Here is a 22,293-nt window from a genome sequence, read left to right as displayed (position 1 = left end):
GCAACTGTTGAGCTGTGTTCCAGTAGCCTTGATTCCCTGAAGACAAATATATGATGATATACCTTTACAATGTGACTACGTGATTGTGAAAACCTTGTGTCTGATGCTCCTTTTATCCAGGGTATGGACAGATAAGTAAAAAATACACAGATTAAAAATAAATAAATAATAGTGGGGATAAAGAGTAAAATATATTGGGTAGATGGAAATACTAGTGGTCATTGAGAAGGAGGGGTGAGGGATATGGGATGTATGAGTTTTTTCTTTTCTTTTTTATTTCTTTTTCTGGATGTTCTAAAATGTTCTAAAAATGATCATGATGATGAATACACAACTATGTGATGATATTGTGAGCCACTGATTGTACACCATGTATGGACTGTATGTGTGTGAAGATTTGCCAATAAAAATATATTTTTTAAATGGTTGAATAAATAAATGAACCAACTTCAACCTTTTTATCTACCAAATGTTAATAAGTCAATAAAAACAAATGAGAGACTGATCTGAGAGAGTGTAAATTTCAAACTGAAGTTTGAACAAATTTCAAAGAAAAATAAAAAGGGCATCTGGGAGCAAAAACACTGAGGTTACATAGCAATTTTGCCACAATCTAATAGAGAGGCTACTTGCTTTCTCTCACTATAAAAAGAAAACAATCTAAAGGAAATAAGGACATTTAGGTCTAGAATAACTGAGAGAAGCTTCAAGGATTGTCCTGGCCTTAGAGGCTCTGGTTATATTTCAGTGGTACTGATTCAACACCACTATTTGCTAAGCATGGTGCTAGGAATACAAAATGATAGTGATACTGTTTCAGCTCTCAGGGAACTTGTGAACTGGTTGAGGAGACAAAGGTAAACGCACGTCCAACAGTAACACAGAACAAAATCCTGGAGAATGAACAAATACAAAACTGCAGAGTGAGACTATAAGATACACGCTTTACCTAGTGGCTCCTCATTCTTTAGCCTTTAGCTTCTATGATAGGTCCTAAGAGAAGCCTTTCCAGCCCATATGAAGGTCATTTCCCTTTTACTCTCTACCACAGCACTCTATTTGTAATTAGATATTTATTTGCTTGTTTGTTTACTGTCTGTCTATCAATTACAAGGTAAGCTCCAGTGGGGAAGAAACAGACCATGTTTGCTCTAATCACCAATGTTTCCAGTGCACTGCACTTGGCAGGCACTCAATAAATACCAGATGGATGGATGGAGGAGGGATTGAAAGGTGTTGAAATTCAGAGTAAAAAACAGGGATCTAAAGAGGTCATGGGAAAGCTGTGTGGAGAAATGGGCCTTCAGGATGAGGGGGATTTGGAGAATTGAAGGACATTCTAAGAAAGAGAGAATAACATTATTTCATTGACCACTTATAGAGGGAGTGCCTATGGTGTCAAGCCCTGAACCAGGCTGTAAGGTATAAAGTTGACAAAGACTCAGTTACTACCCTCAACATCTCATTGTCCAATAGAACCTCAACAAGGCACCGCATGTCAGTAGGGCAGTGAGGCAAATGGCCTCATCTGGAGAGAAGGCTACACATCAGAGGGCAAGGGGAACTGTCACACTGGGAACAGTTCACAGAGGACTGAAAGTTCCATGGATGAAACTAATGTAGAAAACAGGAAGATTCCTAAAGTGTCCAGGGCAGGAGCACAATTCAAGGAAGTTTCTAGAAAAAGGTTGCTATTAAACAGTGCTGTCCAACAGAACTTTCTGTGATAATGAAAATGTTTTATATCTGCACAGTCCAATTCAGAAGCCGCTAGCCACATATGGTTATCGAGTACCTGAAAATATGGCTAGAGCAGCTGGGAAACTAAACAGATTTAAACAGAAGTTGCCATATGTGGCTAGTAGAGGACAGCATCGCTCTAAAACAGCGTGAATCTTGCAGAATGGCCACATGCATATAATAGAATCTTGTTAGCAATGCAGGCTCCATCCCAGACTCACTGAGTCAATCTGCATTTTAACTAGGTCTTCAAGTGATATATATGCACATTCAAATGAAAGAAAATTGTTCTTGAATAGTTTATTAAAATAATAGTTTATTAAAATCACCTGCAGAACTCTATACTTATCAAATCAGAATATTTCGGGGAGGTAGGACTCAGACAGTGGTATTTTTCAAACTGTCCCAGGTAATAAGTACATTTTCCAAAATTTCCTGCTCTTTGTCACTGGGGGTGCTTGCTGAACTACTAGACTCCACGCCTACTGAACGGGAATCTTCAGAGAGGTGCTCAAGAATTAGGATAGACTGCTATGGGGGACAAAAAGAATAGACAAGATTCAAAACATCTTAACACTGATGAAAGGAATCAACTAAGTCAACAGAGGCACCTACAGTAAGGACCTCAAATGCTAAAAAAAAAAAAAAAAAAGTGAATCATATTTATTTAATTCTAAGTCTCATTCTTTTATACACTAAATATATATATATATTAAATACATATATACTTTATATATATACTTTCATATACTAAATATATATTCTTTTATATATTCTAAAATCAGAATGCATCTAATTTAACAATTGATGTGTACATTTAGGTGGTGATTTTCAAATCCCAGCCTAATCCCCCAAAAGCTCAAGTAAATGGTGTATATAACATACAATCTAGATTGGTCTCTTAAAATTGAAGACAGCTGGTAGACTGGGAATCAGGACACCCCAATTTTAACTAGTCTCATGATCCTGAGCAAGTAATTCACCTTTACAAATTGAGGGGAGAGCAGGGGCTTTAATTATTATCTGCAGGCTGATAACATTTCCTCCAGCTAGAACTCCAGTTTCATACTTTCATCTCCTCATGCATTTCCTCCCTTTCTCATTCTTCATTTACCATATGTCAAACACTATTATAGGTAATAGAAATACAAATACAATAGACACTGCCACCATTCAGAAGAAATCCTCAGCCCAGCCAGGGTGACACATAATGCTAATATGGTAAATGATGTAAGAGTCCAGTTAGGGTGAGAATGAGCTGTGCCCGGGAAGTTCTGGGACAGCTTCCCAGGAGAGGTGATTAAAATTAAATCTTGAAGAAAGATAAAATGCATATGAAAGCACATATTTGTTAAAAAGATGAGGTATGATGAAACTTGGTGGTGTGTATGTAAGTGTTCATTATGCCATTCTTTCAACTTTTCTAAATGTTTGAAATTTTTCATAATAAAGTTGGGGTGAGAAGAAAAGGTATAGATCTTAATGTTCTGATGTGGAAGGCTGTCCAAGATACACTGTTAAGTGAAACATCAAAGTGCAGAAACGTACGTATAATGCAACTTCCATTTGCATAAAGAAAATAAAACATGCACCCATATATTCAGGTGCTTGTCTATGCAAAGATAATGCCTAGAAAGGCATCCAATAAATTATTAATGGAATTTTCCTCTTGGGCAGGGGAAGAAAGCTTCTATCATCCACTTCAACCACTTATGTACAGTTTTAGGAATTTTTTAAATGAATATGTATTCTTTTTATATTTAAAGCAAAAGAAAAAAGTGTGTGTGGTTTGTCTGGAAGACCATGCTGTTTATGTGTGTGTCATCTTTCTCTTCTGGGAACACCCGGGGCCAGGATAGAGACTGATTTGTCTTTGTTCCTCCCTGCAGCAACTATAAGGCAAGTGGAATGATTTGACCATGTTATATAGCGATTTCTTTCCCAAGCATTAGGCAAACAAGTTGTGATATTTATTCTAATTGCCCAGAGAGTGAAGAGAATAGAAATAAATACTAAGCCATAAAGGCAGGCAGTGACAATGGCCACTGAAGCGCCACTCAAAGGTTCTCATAAAAAATTTTTGTTGGAATCAATAGGTTGAGCCTTTGATCTTGGGGTTCACCCCTATGAATCTCATTCCTGCAAAGGACAGGCTAAGCCTTCTTAAAATTAGGCCTAAGAGTCACCCCCCAGAGAACCTCTTTTGCTACTCAGATGTGGCCTCTCTCTCAAAACCAACTCAGCAGGTGAACTCACTGTCCTCCTGTCTATATGAGACATGACTTGCGGGGGTGTAAATCTCCCTGGAAATGTGAGACAGAAATCCCGGGATGAACTGGGTGAGACCCAGCATCAACGGTTAAGAAAACCTTCTTCTTCTTCTTCTTTTTTTAATTTTTTAAAAATTTATTTATTAATTAAAAAAATAAACAAAATAAAACAACATAATCAGTAATTCACAATATCATCACTTAGTTGCATATTCATCATTTCTTAATTCAGAAAAACAAATAAAAAGACAATAGAAAAAGAAATAAAATGAACACAGGAAAGAAAAAAAAAATCATACCTACCATACCCCTTACCCCTTGCATTCATTGATCACTAGCATTTAAACTAAATTTATTTTAGCATTTGTTTCCCCTATTATTTATTTTTATTCCCTATGTTCTACTCCTTTGTTGAGAAGGTAGATAAAAAGAGCATCAGACACAAGGTTTTCACAATCACACAGTCACATTGTGACAGCTGTATCATTATTCAATCATCCTCAAGAAACATGGCTACTGGAACACAGCTCTACATTTTCAGGCAGTTCCCTAAAGCCTCTCCATTACATCTTGAATAACAAGATGATATCTACTTGATGCATAAGAATAACCTCCAGGATAACCTCTTGACTCTGTTTGGAATCTCTCAGCCATTGACACTTTGTCTCATTTCACTCTTCCCCCTTTTGGTCGAGAAGGTTTTCTCAATCCCTTGATGCTGAGTCTCAGCTCATTCTAGGTTTTTTCTCAATCCCTTGATGCTGAGTCTCCGTTCATTCCAAGATCTCTGTCCCACGTTGCCAGAAGCAAACCTTCTTGACCAAAAGAGGGAAGAAAGAAAGAAAACAAAATAAAGTTTCAGTGCTGAGAGATTTCAAACAGAGTCAAGAGGTCATCCTGGAGGTTATTCTTAAGCACTATATACTTATCCCTTTTTAGTTCATGGTGCATTGGAGTGGCTGCAGGGAAGTACCTGAAACTGTTGAGCTGTGTTACACAGCCTTGATTCTTGAAGACAACTGTATAAAGATAAAACTTTTACAATGTGACTGTGGGATTCTGAAAACTTTGTATCTGTTGCTCCTCTTATCCAGGGTAGGGACAGATGAGCAAAAAAATATGGATAAAAATAAATAAATAATAGGGGGGACAAAAGGTAAAATACATTGGGTAGATGGAAATACCAGTGGTCATTGAGACGGAGGGGTATGGGATATGAGATGTATGAGTTTTTTCCTTTTTCTTTTTATTTCTTTTTTTGGAGTAATGCAAATGCTTTAAAAAAGGATCACGGTGGTGAATACACAACCATGTGATGATATTGTGAGCCACTGATTGTACACCATGTATGGAACATTATCTGCATGAAGATTTATCAGTACAAATTTTTTTAAAAAGTCTTCGTTGGGGGAGATAATTTTTCTGCCAAAGGTTTGGCATATGATCTTACCTCATCATATCCCAAGATTGCTGCATAGAAGCTATTTGTCATGATGATCATGTTCTTCTTCAGGATATAGGGATTAACCTACAGTAAAAAAATGGCAAAAATAAAAGCATGAAAAAAGGAAAAAAACAAAAAGTATGCTCTTTCGCTCTCTTTTGTCATAGACTCGTAGTGAGGCAGGTTAGTGAGGGAAGGAGGAAGAGGGAAGTGACTCTAAAACCCATAACAAAAAGTTCCTTTTAGCGGCACACACAGCTTCCACACAACTAACCCCCCACACCCAGCCCTCACTCAGGTTGGCACCTAAAAAGAACCACTGATAAAATGCAGCTCATCAATTCCTTGTGTAGGACAGCCAGAGGGGAAAGGGCCTCTCCAAATCCCCTTTAAGGACCCCAATCTCAGATGGCTTCTTTGGAGAATGCCTGAGCTCATCTCCAGCATGTAACCTCACTATGCATTAAAGTTTTGAGCTGTAGACAGTAGCTAGTATTTGGATTCTTTAGCTGTACACACAGACTAGTCCTTGAGTTGTTTCCTGCAGCTGAGTCAAGAACCTTCACAGCATCAGCCTTCTGGTCACGGTCTAGACTTCTCCAAGAACTCCCACAGCTCTCTGGCATCCAGAGGAGAATTGCTGGGGTTCTTTGGCATCAAGAAGAGAATTCCTGGAGCTCTATAACATCCAGCCTAGAACTCCCAGGGCTCTCTGGCATCCAGGCAAGAATTCCCAGGGCTCTCCTGCATTGGCCTTATTAAACTATTTGGCTATTCACACGACTAGTCCTTGAATTCTTTCCTTAGACTGAGTCAAGAACCCTTACGGCACCAGCCCTTGGTTGAGGTCTTGATTCCTCCCAGAACTCCTGGGACTGTCCGGCTTCATCAGCAGAACAAAGAGAGATGGCCCCTAAGAATTCAAACTGCCAGTTCATCTCCAACTCCCTCATGTGCCAGGATTCTCCCCAATCTGCCAGCTTCTTCTAGGTTTTGATCCCAAATTATACAAAGCATTCACTCAGATTAATGCATTAATGAGAGTGAGCTACATATCAAGTTTTGTGATAGATCCTCTGAACACAAAGTATAAAAAGCAGTTTCCTGACTGGAGGAGCACATACACTCTAAATATGGGAAAAGAGACACATAAAAAATAACCGTGCAATGTGTTACTACAAATTCTATTCCAAAAGTGGTGAGTGACAAATGAATTTCAATTAGAGACACTGTAAAAAATGATCTCTGCTTGAGGGAGCTAGGGAACAGTCCACTAGGAGGTAATCTTTACACGGATCTTGGAGGGAGGAGTTTGACAGAACGGGGGGCATTTTAAACAGAGGGAACAAGGTGTGCGAATGTGCAGAGGCTAAAAAGAAAATGTTTGGGGAGTGCCAGGAAAGGGTGAGTGGGCAGGAACACTGCAAAAGTATGTTGGGACCAGGTTAGAAAAAGGGAAACTCAAAGGAGCTTGAGTTTGTAAAAGGACAAGAAGGTACTTGGGAGAGGTGGGAAAAGGAGGGAGAAAGCCAAGTATGTGAGTGAGATGCTGAGGAAAAAGTAGGGCCTCAAAGGCTGTGGAGAGGAGGGGAGAATAAGAAAGGCAAATCTGAAGCAGTAAGACTTAATTTTAAGAGATTGTTTTAGAAATGCAATTCCAAAGAGACATTTCAGATCTGGTAGAACTCCTCTCAGGGAATGGCCAGGCCAGGGGGACTGTCAGAGCCTAGAGGGCAGTTCACTGAATGTCTTCAATATGGTAAAATTTTGACCTCCTGATAGTAAAATGTTAAGGGCAGAGTATATTTCATTCACCTCTGGGAGCCCAACGTAAAGTCCCATGCAATGTGTAGCACACAGAAGGAATCACTGAATATTTAAACTGACAAGTTTTAGGAACAGTCCAAAGTCATTTGGAAACTTATATATAGAATAATATTTGTGCTTATGCTCAACATCATTGGTCATCAGGGAAATGCAAATCAAAAACCACAATGAGGTATCACTGAATACCCACTAGAATAGCTACTATTAAAACAAACAAACAAACAAACAAACAGAAAATAAGTGTTAGTGAGGATACAGAAGACCGGGGCCCTTATATACTTTGGTGCCATTGTATAGTGGTACAGCCACTATGGAAATCAGTTTGGCGATTCCTTAATTAGTTGAAAACAGAATTACATATGACCCTGCAATCTTCCCTAGTAAGGATTCGGACAGGTATTTTCACACCAGTGTTTAGACCGGCATTATTCACAATAACCAAAAGGTGGAAGCAAACCAGGTGTCCATCAAAAGGTAAATGGATAAACAAAATGTGGTATATACGCACAATGTTATATTATTCAGCCATAAAAAGGAATGAAGTTCTTGTACATGCAACAATATAGCATGGATGAACCTAGAAGACATCATGCTGAACGAAAATACACCAGGTGCAAAAAGACAATTATTATATGATCTCACTTACATGAAATACCTAGAGGAGGCAAATCTCATTGAGACAGTTAGGAGACTACAGGACACCAGGGGCCAGAAAAGGCAGGGGGGCAGCACAGGAAGAGGGGTTATTCTTAATGGGTACAGAGTTTCTGTTTGCAGTGATAAAAAGTTGGGGAAGCAGAATATTGGGAGTGTAATTAATACCACTGAATTGTACACTTAAAATTATTAAAATGGGAAATGCTCAGTGTATATGCTACAATAAAAAGTTATTTAGATATAAAATCTGTGTTTACCAACCCTGACCACAACCATGCCCACTATCATCTCTTCCATTTACTAAGCACCTGTTACGGCCAGGTGATGTGAAGGACAGGTGAAATGACTTGCCCTAGGCCCCACAACAAGTTAGTAATACAGTTCATGTAGCCTACACCAGGTTCCTGTCTTTGGAAGATAATTTCACTTTTGTTCATAAAGAAAAGACTGAGTGATTTATCCTGTGGTTCATAATTGGTCTTTGAAGAAGAGCAGAAAGGCAGTGAAAAGATCTAGACTGAGGGTCAGAAAACCTGGGTTCAAGTCACAGTTCTGCTACAGACATAGGACGGGATCTCGGGCAGGTCAAATAACCTCTCTGAGTCTACTTCCTGCTTTTTAAATGCCCTATACTTGCAGCTGTTCTGGTTGTTTGTTTTCTTAACTTTTTAACTATATAAGATATATACAAAGCAAAGAAAGAAAAAAGCAAGTTTTCAAAGCACTCTTCAATAAGGAGTTATAGGACAGATCCCAAAGTTTGTCATGGGCTACCACAGCAGCATCTCAGATTGGTTTCCTTCTAGTTGCTCCAGAACATTGGAGGATAAAAGGAATATATATATATAATCATCACTTTTTTCTCTTTTTTTGAAAAAAATGACATAATATACAAAAAAGCAATACATTTCAACACACAGCACAACAATTAGTTGTAGAACATATTTCTACAATGGGTTACAATTCCACAATTTTAGGTTTTTACTTCTAGCTGCTCTAAGACACTGGAGACTAACAGAAATATCAGCAAAATGATTCAACAATCATACTCATTTGTTAAACCCTACCTTTTCTGTATAACTCCACCATTACCTTTGATCTTTCTCCCACTCTTTAGGGGAATTTGGCTTATGCCCATTCTAACTTTTCCATGTTAGAAGGGGCTATCAATAATAAGTCATAGGGAGATGGAACTAGCTGATGTTCTGGAAAGGCTGGCCCCTCTACGTTTCAGGACTTATCTGATTAAGGAACCCATCTGGAGGTTGTAGGTTTCTGGAAAATTACCCTAGGGCATGGAACCTTTGTAGAATCTTATATATTGCCCCAGGTGTTTATTCTAGTTTTGCTAGCTGCCGGAATGCAACACACCAGAGACAGATTGGCTTTAATAAAAGGGGATTTATTTTGTGAGTTCTTCAGAGGAAAGGCAGCTGACTTTCAACTGAGGTTCTTTCTTACATAGGAAGGCACAGGATGGTCGCTGTTGGCCTTCTCTCCAGGCCTCTAGGTTCCAACAACTTTCCCTGGGGTGATTTCTTTCTGCATCTCCAAAGGCCTGGGCTAAGCTGCGAGTGCCGAGATGAGGTATGCCAACCTGCTTGGGCTGTGCTACGTTGAGCTCTCTCATTTAAGCACCAGCCAATTAAGTCAAACATCCTTCATTGCAGCAGGCATGCCTCCTAGCCGACTGCAGATGTAATGAGCAACAGGTGAGGTTCATGTAACACTGGCTCATGTCCATAGCAACAGAACTAGGCACATTCACCTGGCCAAGTTGACAACTGAATCTAACTACCACAGTGTTCTTTAGGATTGGCTGGAATGGTTTTGGTTGAGGTTTGGCCAGTTATGACAGGTAGCAATGTCTAACTGAATTGCCTAAGAGTGACCTCCAGAGTAGCTTCTCGACTGTATTTGAACTCTCTCAGCCACTGACACCTTATTTGTTACACTTCTTTTCCCCCTTTTGGTCAGGATGGCATTGTTGATCCCACAGTGCCAGGGCCAGACTCATAGCTAGGAGTCATCTCCCATGCTGCCTCTGGGTGTCATGTTTCATATAGGGGGGAAGGAAATGGTTTCACTTGCAGAGCTGGGCTTAGAGAGAGTGAGGACTTGTGGCTGTTTTGGAGAGCAAATGAATTAGCTTGTTTTCATTCATCAAGTCACAATGCATGCTGAAAGCCCTGGTGAGCTGCAAAGTGCTCTGCAAATTCAAGGAATTATTAGTAATACTTCCTAGTTTATCTGAAACAAAAACCAGTTCCAATACATAGTCATGAATAATTTTCAAAAAGGAAGGGAGAATTGTGAAGCTCAAGACTGGAAAACATAAATGGGAAGGAGCTGGTAGTATGAACCATGAACTTTCCTAATCCACCTTCAACTCAGGACAAATTAGCCATCCCATCCTTTGTGTTCCCAGAGCATTCCGTCTGCACTTCTCCTGTGCACACAACATGGTCTATAACTGCTTGCATACCTATCTCTCCCACTACTCTGCAAGCTACTCAGGAGTCATAACAAACCATGTCTGATTAATCTTGGCACTCTCAACATTCAGTCTCGGGCCTGGCCAGAGCTGGGGCTCTAACAGACATGCTACAAGGACCCATGTGCGACACACAGCAATACAATCTAATGACAGAGTTTGGGAGATTTTTGTTGCTGTTGTTGCTGAGTACCTTCCTGCTTTCTGATAGTTCAGAAACAGATTCTATTGAACATCTACTGTATCATCTTCAAGAAAGGAAGAGGGTAAAAGGAGGAGTCAAGAAACAGGCCAGAATTAGAGCTAATTCCTTCTGTATGGTGAGGATGGGACTACAACCCAGATCTCGGTACTAATTATGGAGCTCTCCCTACCCCCATATTAAATGTTGCTCTGTAATTGTGCAAAAAGAACCAGAGCAGTAAAAGGACAATGTCAGAGGTATCAAACACTAAGACAGGAACATCTCTCAGAGTGAATATTTACTGATCTGCTCAGCAGAGTAAGTTTATGTACTGCATCAATCTACCTAACGTTAGAGATCACCTAGTTCAATTTCCTTGAAGAAATGGTGGCTGGACACCTAGAAAAGGGAAGGGACATGGAGCTGGTAGTACAAGCTACTACTATCGTCCCACTAGTCTCAGAGCCAGGTTAAAACTTGATTTCTCAGTTAATGCTTTTTCTACATAGCCATCTGCAGGGGATTTCCAGAGATCACCAACATTAATCTGCAAATCTCAGATCTTGCCTTCCAGGAAAGCCCACATATATATACATATATAAAGACACTTTTTCCTCTTGGGATGCACCTGCACTCTTACTGGCTATTGTCTAGGAAGAATGGAGAGCAGGAGTGGAGTTCCTTGTTAGCAAGGTTCCTCTGCCCTCTGGTACTCTAAGTCCAATGACCTGTGAGCTGCTACAACTAGGAATGGTTTTCAGATATCATCACCCAAGCTAGATTAGATCATGAAATGGGCCCTTTCTGGAAGATGGCAGAGGCTCAGTAAGTGCAGATACATGATCCACAGACAACAGGTGAGGGGAAATGAGAGCAGCTTCCTGAACTCTGTACTCACCCTGTTGGGCCCTTCTAGCCAATCCAGAAGGCAAGAAGAAGTGGGTATTTTCTTTGGTGAATCCCTGCTGGGATATTGTTCTCTCACTTAAAACTTTTTTTTTGCTCAAATGCAGGTTCCCTGTGTCCCCAGTGCCAGATCATCACTGCCCATGAACAACATAGATGCACATCTTGATGGGACACTCCTCCCAGACAGTGGTTGGGCTGTTCATAACACTCTTATCCTTTCCATGCTTTGGTTTTTATAAAAACCCATACCATAAGGAAAAGATTCCTTTTATATCAGTTACTCATATTTTCCCATTTATTTAAGCTATTAAAATTCATGCAGCTATTTTATAAGCCATCAGGATTTGGTGACTGGTATTACTGAATGTTTAATAATAAACCAAACAGAAGAAATCAGAGGGTTAAATGATGACTGCAATTCCTGTAATGACTTAATTAAATTTTTATTGAGTACATAAACTATGACGTTATTTCTAGCCAACCATAAGGCTACTTTCCCAGCATGTCAGAGGGTGAGAGTACTCAATAGGAGGCTAGGCTAAATGAGCAGCAGGTCTCAGCTGAAATGGGGAGGGGAATAAGGCTCATGTAACACACTCAATAAATTACCCGTTCATTTTTAAACAAAGTCCATGAGTTATAATATATTTGCCATGTACTTTTTATGACATAATAAAAATGTTACCTTAAGGATTACTTAACACATACTACAAATGTTATAGCAGAGGCAGGCACAAGGGGCAAAGAAAACAAACATGAGCAGGCCAGGGACGGGTCCTGGAGTTTACGTCCCAGGGGGACTAGCATAATATATTACAAAGGGAATGCAAAAAGCAGGGAGAGAATGCAAGATTGCAGAGTTACTAATCAGCAGATTAATGAATGAGACAACTAACAGGGAACACAAGTGAAGCAATGATGACTCTTGCAAGGCACATTCTTAATTAATGTAGTATTCTCAAGGAAGAATATTAGCTTTAAAGAGACGCTAGTTCATTTGAAGCCAGATCATTGCCCTCTTTCCACTTTTTGTTCTTGCTGGTCTTAAAAACCTTTATGTGACTGCTTAACAGAAGAACCAAATAATGTGAAAATAGGGACTCCTCCATGAGCTCTACAAGGTTCCTGTGATCTGTTGGTCATATTTCCTGCCTTACCTCCCCATTTTTATCTCTCTCCAGTCAGAGTAAACTATGTACAACTTTCACAAACATGTCATGCTCTCTTATAACCCTTTAACCATACTGCTGCCAGGAATCCTCCCTTTTTGTCTACTGGGATGCCAGCTCCTTATCCTCTAAGACTTAGTTTTCAAATTACTTCTACATGAATATGCAACTAAGTGATGATATTGTGAATTACTGATTATATATGTAGAACGGAATGATCACATGTTAATGTTTTAGTTTTAGTTAATGTTTTTGTTCATTTTTTTTAAATTAATAAATAAATAAATAAATAAAAATTACTTCTACAAAGCCTCCCCTCTCCCCAGACTTCAGATGCCACAAAAGTGAACCCAGCCTCATGATTTGGTATTTACCATGTACCAAGAACTCTGCTAAGACTTTATACATATTAACTCATTTAATCCTTCCCAAATGACTCTATGAGATAGATTTTGTTAATGCCCCCACTTCAGAGAAGAGGAAACTGACAATTGGGGAGTTCAAGATTACACAGCTAGGAAATAATGGGGTCTAAATTAGAATACAGAGCAGTCTGACTTCAGTCCTTATTTATATTAGAATAAACACCTCATGTACCATATACCTCAGGTTATCTGTAGAGACAGAGCTAAAAAATGCTAACATGGTCATTAAAATGCAAACACAACACAAGATTTCAAACTCCAGTGTGGCCAGAGTTGGGTCCCCAGATGGGTTGTCAGGGGCCAGTAACTAATACATCAGACAACCCTACAGCTAAGCCTCACTCCTGGGCAAACTGGAAAAAATGTGGCTCCCCAGTATAATTGTGGTGGGGGAGGGAAAATGGAAGACGCTGGATAGCCAATAATGTCCTGAAAAACCAAGGTACACAGTTAGATGGCAAAACTGGAGAAGCAGCAGCCTTAATTTCTGAATGGTTACAAAGTACAGAACCTCTTTGCTGGGGCTTGGAAAATAGCAATCTAGAGAAAAAGAATGATTGTCCCTGGAAATTACAATCATTTATCCACTTGACAATGTACTGGAATACATCATAGATCCATAATCACTTTGAAAAGCAATGATGAGGCACATTAAGGTCCTGTGAAGATCAAACTGTCACACCAATTTAATATTCTTCTGTCAGGACATGCAGATTAGAGGAATATAACAGCTACAATCTACTTTGATTTCAGGAGGATTTCAATTTTATCTCCCATGACAAATACATGGTCTCATACATAATTCAGTTAGAGTAGTCAATACCTGGCATGAAAGAGATATTTTAGCAACTGCACTGATGGTATAGAGTCCTACAGGAATTAATCCTGATTTCTTCCATTTAAAATCTGTACTGATAATAACGATGACAGTGGTAGTGTTAATGATAATTATATTTTACATTTGATTTAATAATGTTTCCACATATATGATCTTATTTATTCCTCCCAACCACAATCTTGTCCTCTAGGAGTTCACAACATAACTACTATTACTTTCCCAATTCTATAAATGAGGAAATAAAAGCTCAAAAATGTTCAGTGACTTGCCCCCAAATCACACACACACACCCGCTTGTCCATGGCAGTGCTGGGACTTTTCACTCAGGTGGTCAACCCTTCAATCTAGTATTCTTTCTACTGTACCAAATCTTTTTGCTTCTGATAAGTCATACCAAAAATGGAGAATCACATACACACAAAGATAAATTGCTAGTCTCTGTGCTTTGGAAAGCAAGAGTAAAATGGAAATGACTCAGCATTGTTGGAAAACAATCTAAAAACAAGTCGAAATTCAACAAGGTCAAATGCATAGTAGATGCCTAGAGAAAAAAGAAATTAACAGGATGGAGGAAGAGTTTGACCAGGTAGACATCATAAAGTCCAAGGGCAAATCCCTGATCATAAGCTGATAAATCAGAAATGTGAAAAGGTAATCATAATTGGACATATAAACAGAAGAAATGTAATATACAAAGGTAAAAAAGCTTTCATTCCTCTACTATTCTATTAGTCAAGAGTCTTTGTTTTAACTACTACACTTAAGAATGAATGTGGAGAAACCAGAAAACTTTCGATAAAGAATGTCAAATAGGTTGGTCGCAATGGGTTGGCTTGGGTCATGAGCCAAAACATTCAAGATTCTAGGTCAACAGAAATGTCCAGAGGCTGTTCCACAGGTCAGTCAGGTTGTTTCCATCAGAAGCCTCAAGGGATCAGTAAATCTTGGAAGTCCTCTGATTTCGTCTGAGGTGTACACTGCCTTCTCTTCCTGTACCCCTTCCTTAAGGACCCTGCTTCTCTCCCCAACTTCACATGATCCTGGAACCCTGTCCCTTCATCAGATATAGGCACATAGACCTAGCTAGTTAAGTCAATCACATTTTGCTTTTGACAGCAGAGACATCCAAAGGTAAAAGGCAGCTAAAGGTGCCTCCCCACAAAGAAACTGTCTCCTGATACAGGTATTAAGATCCTTGAGCTGCCCTTACCTTTCTTTCTCAAGATCAGCTAAACTCTCTCTTTCATTCTGTCCACCTTAGCAAACCTCCATAAATTCCTGTTTGCTTAAATTAGCTGGAGTCTCTATTGCTTGCAATCAATGGATATAACATAAAACCTCTTTAAATAATAATAGTAAAAGCAGCAGCAGCTAACAATTGTTGAAATCATGTGCTAGAAGCTGTATTAAAAAGCTTTTTACATGCTATTCAATCATCACTACAATCCTAAAGGGGACATCACTGTCCTAATTTCGTAGAAAAGGCATCAGCTAATTTTCTGTGAAGCCTTTCAAGTTTCCCCAAGGTTTGCTGCTTTTTCGTTCACATGGTTTTTAATATTTCCACCAGGAACACTTATAATACTATCTTAATGACCTGTTTATAGGCTGCTCCCACACTAGATTGTGAGCTCTTCGAGAGCAAAGATGGCACACTGCTCAGAACACATCTGTAGAATGAGTCAGTATATTTCTTGTCATAATTACCTTTCGTAGAATTGATGTCCATGTATTTGTACAAATTTCAAGAAAGCTCCCCAAGTACAGGGATTTGGAGAGGGGCTGAATAAGTCTGTGTACATGCAACTGCTATTTTCATGGGTTTCAAACACAATTCTCTACACCAGCCTAACAAGGCCTAACTCCTGTCTTTTTAATCTGTCCTCACAGAAAAACCCCATAACTTCTCAAATCAATCCTCTCACGAAAATAGTTTCAAGACCACCTCTGGGTCCATTACTGCCATTTTCTAAAGTAAAAAAAAAAAAAACCTGTGGAGTGAAAATACTTATATGGAAGTTTGGAATAGAAAGAAGAGCTTCTGAGTTGCCTTTCAACCTAGCAATCCTGCTACTTGGTATATACCCAGATGATCAGAAAGCAGGGATGCAAACAGAAACTTGTACACCAATGTTCATGGTGGCATTACAATGTCAAAAGATAGAAACAACTCGCGTCCATTAACAGATGAATGGATAAACAAAAGGTGGCATATATATACGATGGAATACTATTCAGCAGTAAGAAGGACTGAAGTTCTGAACCTTAGATGAACCTTGAGGACATTATGTTGAGTGAAATAAGTCAGGATAAAAGGATAAATATTGTATGATCTCTAATATAAACTAATTACATGTAAATTCACAGACATAAAATCTAGACTTGGGTTACCAGGACACAGAATGAGGCTAGAGAATGGAAAGCAGTTGGTCAATATGAACAGAATTTTTAACCAGGTTGAACTTAATCATTTGGAAATAGAGGTGATGGCAGCAAGTTATTGTGAATATAATTAATAGGGCTGAATGTGGGTGAAATGTGGTAGAAAGGGGAAGTTTAGAGTCATATATGTCACCAGAAGGAAAGCTGGAGGTTAAAACATGGGAACGTATAATACAATGAATATTGTGGATGATGACTGTGATTAACAGTACAAACATAAAAATGTTCTTTCATGAACTAGAATAAATGTATGGTACTATTACAAGGAGTCAATAAAAGAGTGAAATATGGGGAAAAATGTACTTATTACAAACGATGGACTATACTTAGCAGTAATATTTTATTATTCTTTCATCAACAATCACAAACGTACCACATCAATACTAGGGGTCAATAATAGTTGGGGGGATAGGGGTTATAGGATGTTTTAGGTTTTCTTTTGTATTTTTATTTTTTGTTGGAATAATGAAAACGTTGTAAAATTTATTGTGGTGATGAATGCACAACTAAGTGATGATACTGTGATCCATTAACTGTATACTTTGGATGGATTGCATGGTATGTGAATATATCGCAACAAAACTGCATTAAAAAAAAGAGATAGAAAGCTTCTGATTGAACAGAGAAAGAACTCTGTGACTGCCAGGGCAAGAAATTACTGAAGTGGACAACTGAGTTCCCCTTTTTCATGGTCCCTCTAATAGCCAACTAACTCTGAAATAAATAGGTGAAATATTAACAGCCTTTAGATCCCTGTCTGCTCTATAATAGAAGAATAATTAGGAAGCTTTCTAATAAGTGCCTTTCTGCTTATATTTTCAAGTTTAAGAAAGGGCTGATGCCCTGCTAATGAGTACAAGAACATGAAAGTTTTGGTCAGGCTTTGGCTTTTTGTAATGCAAGAATCTGTAATGCAATTTGGTTCTCCAAATGCAAAATTTGCAAAGTGAAAACATAGCTTTTCATTGTTCACTAACACCAATAGTCAAAGTAGAACCAATTAACAAGAAAATTACCTGAAGTGTAAGCAAAAATAATTACAATTACAAATCATTTTTCCCAGACAGGAATTTCAAGTTGTCACTTAACCACATATGTACTATTAAAGTCTCTCTTAGGACACTTATCCCATTCTGCCCAGTATTATCATGAAGTAATTTATATTCCTTGCCAGACTGTAAGCTCTCTGAGTGTAGAACTCTACATTGCCCTGTAGTTTGATAAGCATATACTGAAGGCCTACTATACTCTAGGCATTGTGGTACATGCTGGAGATTAAAAAGATAAATAAAACATAGTCACTCAAGGATTCTAATCTCATGTGGAAGACATACCACACACAAATGATCATAACACTTGGCACAATAAATATATATTAAAAAAAAGACAATTGTGACTCTAGAGACCATTAGGTTTCAGAGAAGAGACACTTATTATACTGAGTTTTGAAGGATGAACAGGGATTAGTACTTTTTAGACAGAAAGAATGGCATATTCAGAGAGATGTGAACAAGTACAGCATTTTCAGAGGAAGGTTTGGAACAAAGCTCGTGGGAGGGAGAAGCAAAAGGTAAAGGTGGAAAGGCAGTTTATGTTAGATTGTAAATGGTTCTGAATGTCACGTGAAGGAAAAGACAAAGAAAGTTTCTAAGCAGGGAAGCTATAGATTTATTTTCAAGAAGTAATCCTAGAAGAAATATGGATAATATAAAGTTGGAGAAGGACCAGAGAGAAGAATACGTTGCTCTAATAGTCCAAATGAAAGTTGGTAAGGAATTGAATATAAATGGAAATAGGAATAAAGAGGAGGGAATTCTCTCAATAGAAACTTCTACAGTAGAATCAACAAGATTTGACTGTCAAGTGGACGTGAAGGAGAAAAGATGAGGCCATGACTTGGCACATAATTAGACCTCACTGAATGCTAGCTAAAGACAGAATGCAATGGTTATTTGCAATTATATACTGATGACTTTCTGAACTTGGCAGCACTAAGAGTTAGACAACCAGTCCTGTAGGTTTTAGCAATCACTGGGTCCTCAATGTCTCCTATGTTGTGGTAATGGAAAATCTTACTTGGATAAGATGTAATATGAGCAAGACGTGTATTTTGCTTGAACTGGCAGCACCTCCATTGGAGCAGGGGTATGATACACCAGGGCCTAGAAGCCTGAACCCGTTTCCCAGTAATATGTTCTTTATACATAGCAGATATCATTCCTTTGTATTCTCTACATTCTACCTGCAGCCATGAGGTCTGATTATGGTTGGTAAGAAGCCGCTGACACACCTCAGATTTCCAGAGATACTTGAAGGGTCCTAATTGCACCCTGGACCTCATGAGTGCATTTATGAGTGCAGAAAAGCTGCAGGCACAACTTTACTGTTTTAATGACTTGCTATTAAATATAGGTCTGCCTATATTTAAATAGTGTGGAAAATTGCAGGATGCTTGCTCCCCGTCAATACTGGCCATCTTAAATGCATATAGTCAAACGAAAATCGATAATCAACAATTAGTGAATTCTTGGTTAATGGAGTTGTTCAAGAACAGCCTAGGCAACGTCATTGGTAATACATGCAGAGGACCTAAATGAGCTCACTGACCCATAGTCCTTTCCTACTCAGTGATTCTAAGATAGACAGCATGTTGCCCAGAGAGCAACATTCTCTCAGAGGATCCAAAATCTAGTCTATCACAGCTCTTGAGATCCCTGGCCCTTTCATCATCAAGCAGCCCTGCCTTCTTCTCTGCAGTAATGGGGAATATAGGGAGTGTGACCACTCTAATGAATCACACAAGTCAACTGGTGACTTCAGCTGGGCAGAATAGGACAGACCAAAGTCTATAGTCCAAAACAAGAAAGCAGACACTCCCATTGGTCTCCATGGGTCAAAGAATGCTTGTCTTTCACCACTGCTTCCTGCTCAGAATCATACACTTTCTAAATACTAACCCTATGGTAATGTGAGAAAGAGGCTGTTTCCTGCTGTACAGATAAGGAAACAAAGGCTCAGAAAGATCAACTGACTTGCCCAATATTGCTCAGATAATAAATGGCTATGTTCATAGAAACAAGGTCTTTTGGCTCCTACTCCAACATTCTTTTGTTTTAAGGTTTAAACAGAATGTAATTCAGCTGACAGTATATAGAATCCTGCAGAAGTATCCTGGGAATGGCTAAATCTAGATTCTTGATAGAAGCAATATGCTCATGGTCATGGTCAATTCCACTCTAGGGGTTAGAAGGGCAAGGCAAGGAGTGAGGTTCAAATACTCCCTGAAAATGGTACTGTGAACTCTGAGAGTAGGCGCCATCTCTATAGGATAATTCTCTCTTTTTTTTTTTTCAGTAAGATATTTTTAAAAGAGGCAAGTAATTTATCTAAAGGAAAGAGAAAACTTCTGTTAGAACACTGTGTCTGTTCAAGAGATGCTCTATCCGGTAATCTGTATTCAAGTACTATTCAGGCCCAAGAAATGCTCTGAAATCTAAATGAATTTGGGGCCCAGCATTCCCATTTCCCCACCCTGTGCCTCTGGAAGAAAAATCTCTCTAAGCCTCAGTTTTTTTGTTTGTTTGTTTGTTTTTATGATCATTCTGTTCTACATATATAATCAGTAATTCACAATATCATCACATAGTTGCATATTCATCATGATCATTTCTTAGAACATTTATTTGCATCAATTCAGAAAAAGAAACAAAAAGACAACAGAAAAAAATTCATACATACCATACCCCTTACCCTTCCCTTTCATTATCACTAGCATTTCAATCTAAATTTATTTTAACATTTGTCCCCCTATTATTTATTTTTATTCCGTATGTTCTACTCATCTGTTGACAGATAAAAGGAGCATCAGACACAAGGTTTTCACAATCACATAGTCACACTGTGAAAGCTATATCACTATACAATCATCTTCAAGAAACATGGCTACTGGAACATGGCTCTACATTTTCAGGCACTTCCCTCCAGCTTCTCCATTACATCTTGACTAACAAGGTGATATCTATTTAATGTGTAAGAATAACCTACAGGATAACCTCTCAACTCTGTTCGGAATTTCTCAGACATTGACACTTTATTTTGTCTCATTTCACTCTTCTCCCTTTTGGTTGAGAAGGTTTTCTCAATACCTTGATGCTAAGTCCCAGCTCCTTCTAGGATTTCTGTCCCACGTTGCCAGGAAGGTTTACACCCCTGGGAGTCATGTCCCATGTAGAAAGGGGGAGGGCAGTGAGTTTGCTTATTGTGTTGACGAGAGATAAGCCTCAGTTTTTTCATCAAAATTATGCAATATTGCTTTCCTTTCTCCTTTTACATCATGTGAGAGAAAAATGTTTAACATAAGTAATAAAATAAATAGCAGTTAACTACCCCATCTAGTCCTTATTAGGTGTCAGGCACTGTTTAATAACTCACATAACTCTTACACGGTTTAAAGGTATGAGGTGCTATCACTGTTACCCCTATTTTAGAGAGAAGAAACTGAGACATAGAGATTAAGTACCTTGCCCAAGGTCAAATATCCAGAGCTGGAACCTGGCCCAAAGTCTGGTTCCATGCCCAAGTGCTCTAAACATTCTGTGACACTACCTCAAAAAAGAGGTTACAAACCCAATCTACTCGCTGACCTGAAGACAAGGGCCTGGCAGTCCACTTCCTTGGCGTCCAGAGGTTTGACCATTCTCCTGCCTTATCCTCCTGTCATTCTCAGCCCTGCTCTGGGCCAGCTTCTCTAGGAAGCCAGGGGGCAAGAAAACAACCAGAATCAGGTGATCCCTTTCTTACTTGTTCATGTACTTAGTTTGGAACTTAACCTAGGAAAGCTTCAACTTAATTTATCTTCTTGGCATAGACTGTAAGCCTTCCAAGATCACTTTCTCTGGTGTACTCGCTACCAATAGTGTTTAGGGATTAGCAAGTGGTCAGGGACAAAAATGTTCCTTGAATAAATAAATGAACGAGACAATCCCTTATGGAGCCATACAAATTAATCATGCTGCTGCACCTAGAAAGAGAAAAAAAAGTAACAATGCCTTCATCATTCAATAAATGAATATTCAGAGCTAACCACACACCAGGCTGTTCTAGGAGCTGAGGCTACAGCAGCAAACATAAGAAACAATCCTGGAACTTGTGGAGTTCACATTCTAGGAAGCAGAAAAATGAAACACGGTAAGTAAACTAAATAAAATATGTAGAATGTTAGATGGTAATTGGTTGCTATCACCTAATCCTCCCCTAAAAGTCCCTAAGATGAAAACTGCCTGGCACTGTGCACAGTGCACAGATGTGGGGACAGGGTAGGAGCCTGCTGCAGGATACCAGTAAGCTCTGGTGTGAGAGGAGGAAAAGCTGCTCAGAAAGCTCAGTAGGGGAGTTTGCTGGAGGCTTTATTACAAATTCCTGGAGGACAAAGGCCACATTTTTGTCTCATCTGTGTCCCAGCATAGTGCCTGGCATACATCAGGCACTGAGTGAATACTTCAATCTGGACTAAGAGGGAGAGAGAATCGGATAAGCCTCACATCTCCTGTATTAGTCAGGGTTCTCTGGAAAAACAGAACCAACAGGATATGTATGTATGTATGTATGTAGGTATGTATGTATGTTTGTATGTGTGTATGTGTATGTAACTATTATGAGATTTATTATAGAAATTAGTTCACATGGCCATGAGGATTGGCAAGTCCAAATTCCATAGGACAGGCCACAAGTTGGGAACTCCAGCGAAGGTTTCAAGGAATTCTTCAGGAGAAGCTGGCTGGCTGAAGCGGAGACAATTCTTTTCTCCAGCTGCTTAAAATCATCATTTCTCCCTTTAAGGCCTTCAATTGCTTGGATAAGACTTTTCTCTTTGCTGAAGGCAATATCCTTTGTCA

General features: G+C 39.0%; 1 protein-coding gene across 1 annotated transcript in view; it reads right to left on the bottom strand.

Annotated features, from left to right (window-relative positions):
* The window catches only part of UQCC1 (ubiquinol-cytochrome c reductase complex assembly factor 1), a 148,867-nt gene that overhangs the window by 6,722 nt on the left and 119,852 nt on the right, over positions 1-22,293 (bottom strand). The window contains exon 8 of the mRNA XM_077170409.1: positions 5,461-5,538. Coding sequence (XP_077026524.1) covers positions 5,461-5,538 — 78 coding nt within the window. The remainder of the gene's footprint in view (positions 1-5,460; positions 5,539-22,293) is intronic.

This window comes from Tamandua tetradactyla, chromosome 1 (genome assembly GCF_023851605.1).
Source record: "Tamandua tetradactyla isolate mTamTet1 chromosome 1, mTamTet1.pri, whole genome shotgun sequence".
Classification (NCBI taxonomy): Eukaryota; Metazoa; Chordata; class Mammalia; order Pilosa; family Myrmecophagidae; genus Tamandua; species Tamandua tetradactyla.
This window is presented reverse-complemented; position numbering and strand designations above follow the sequence as displayed.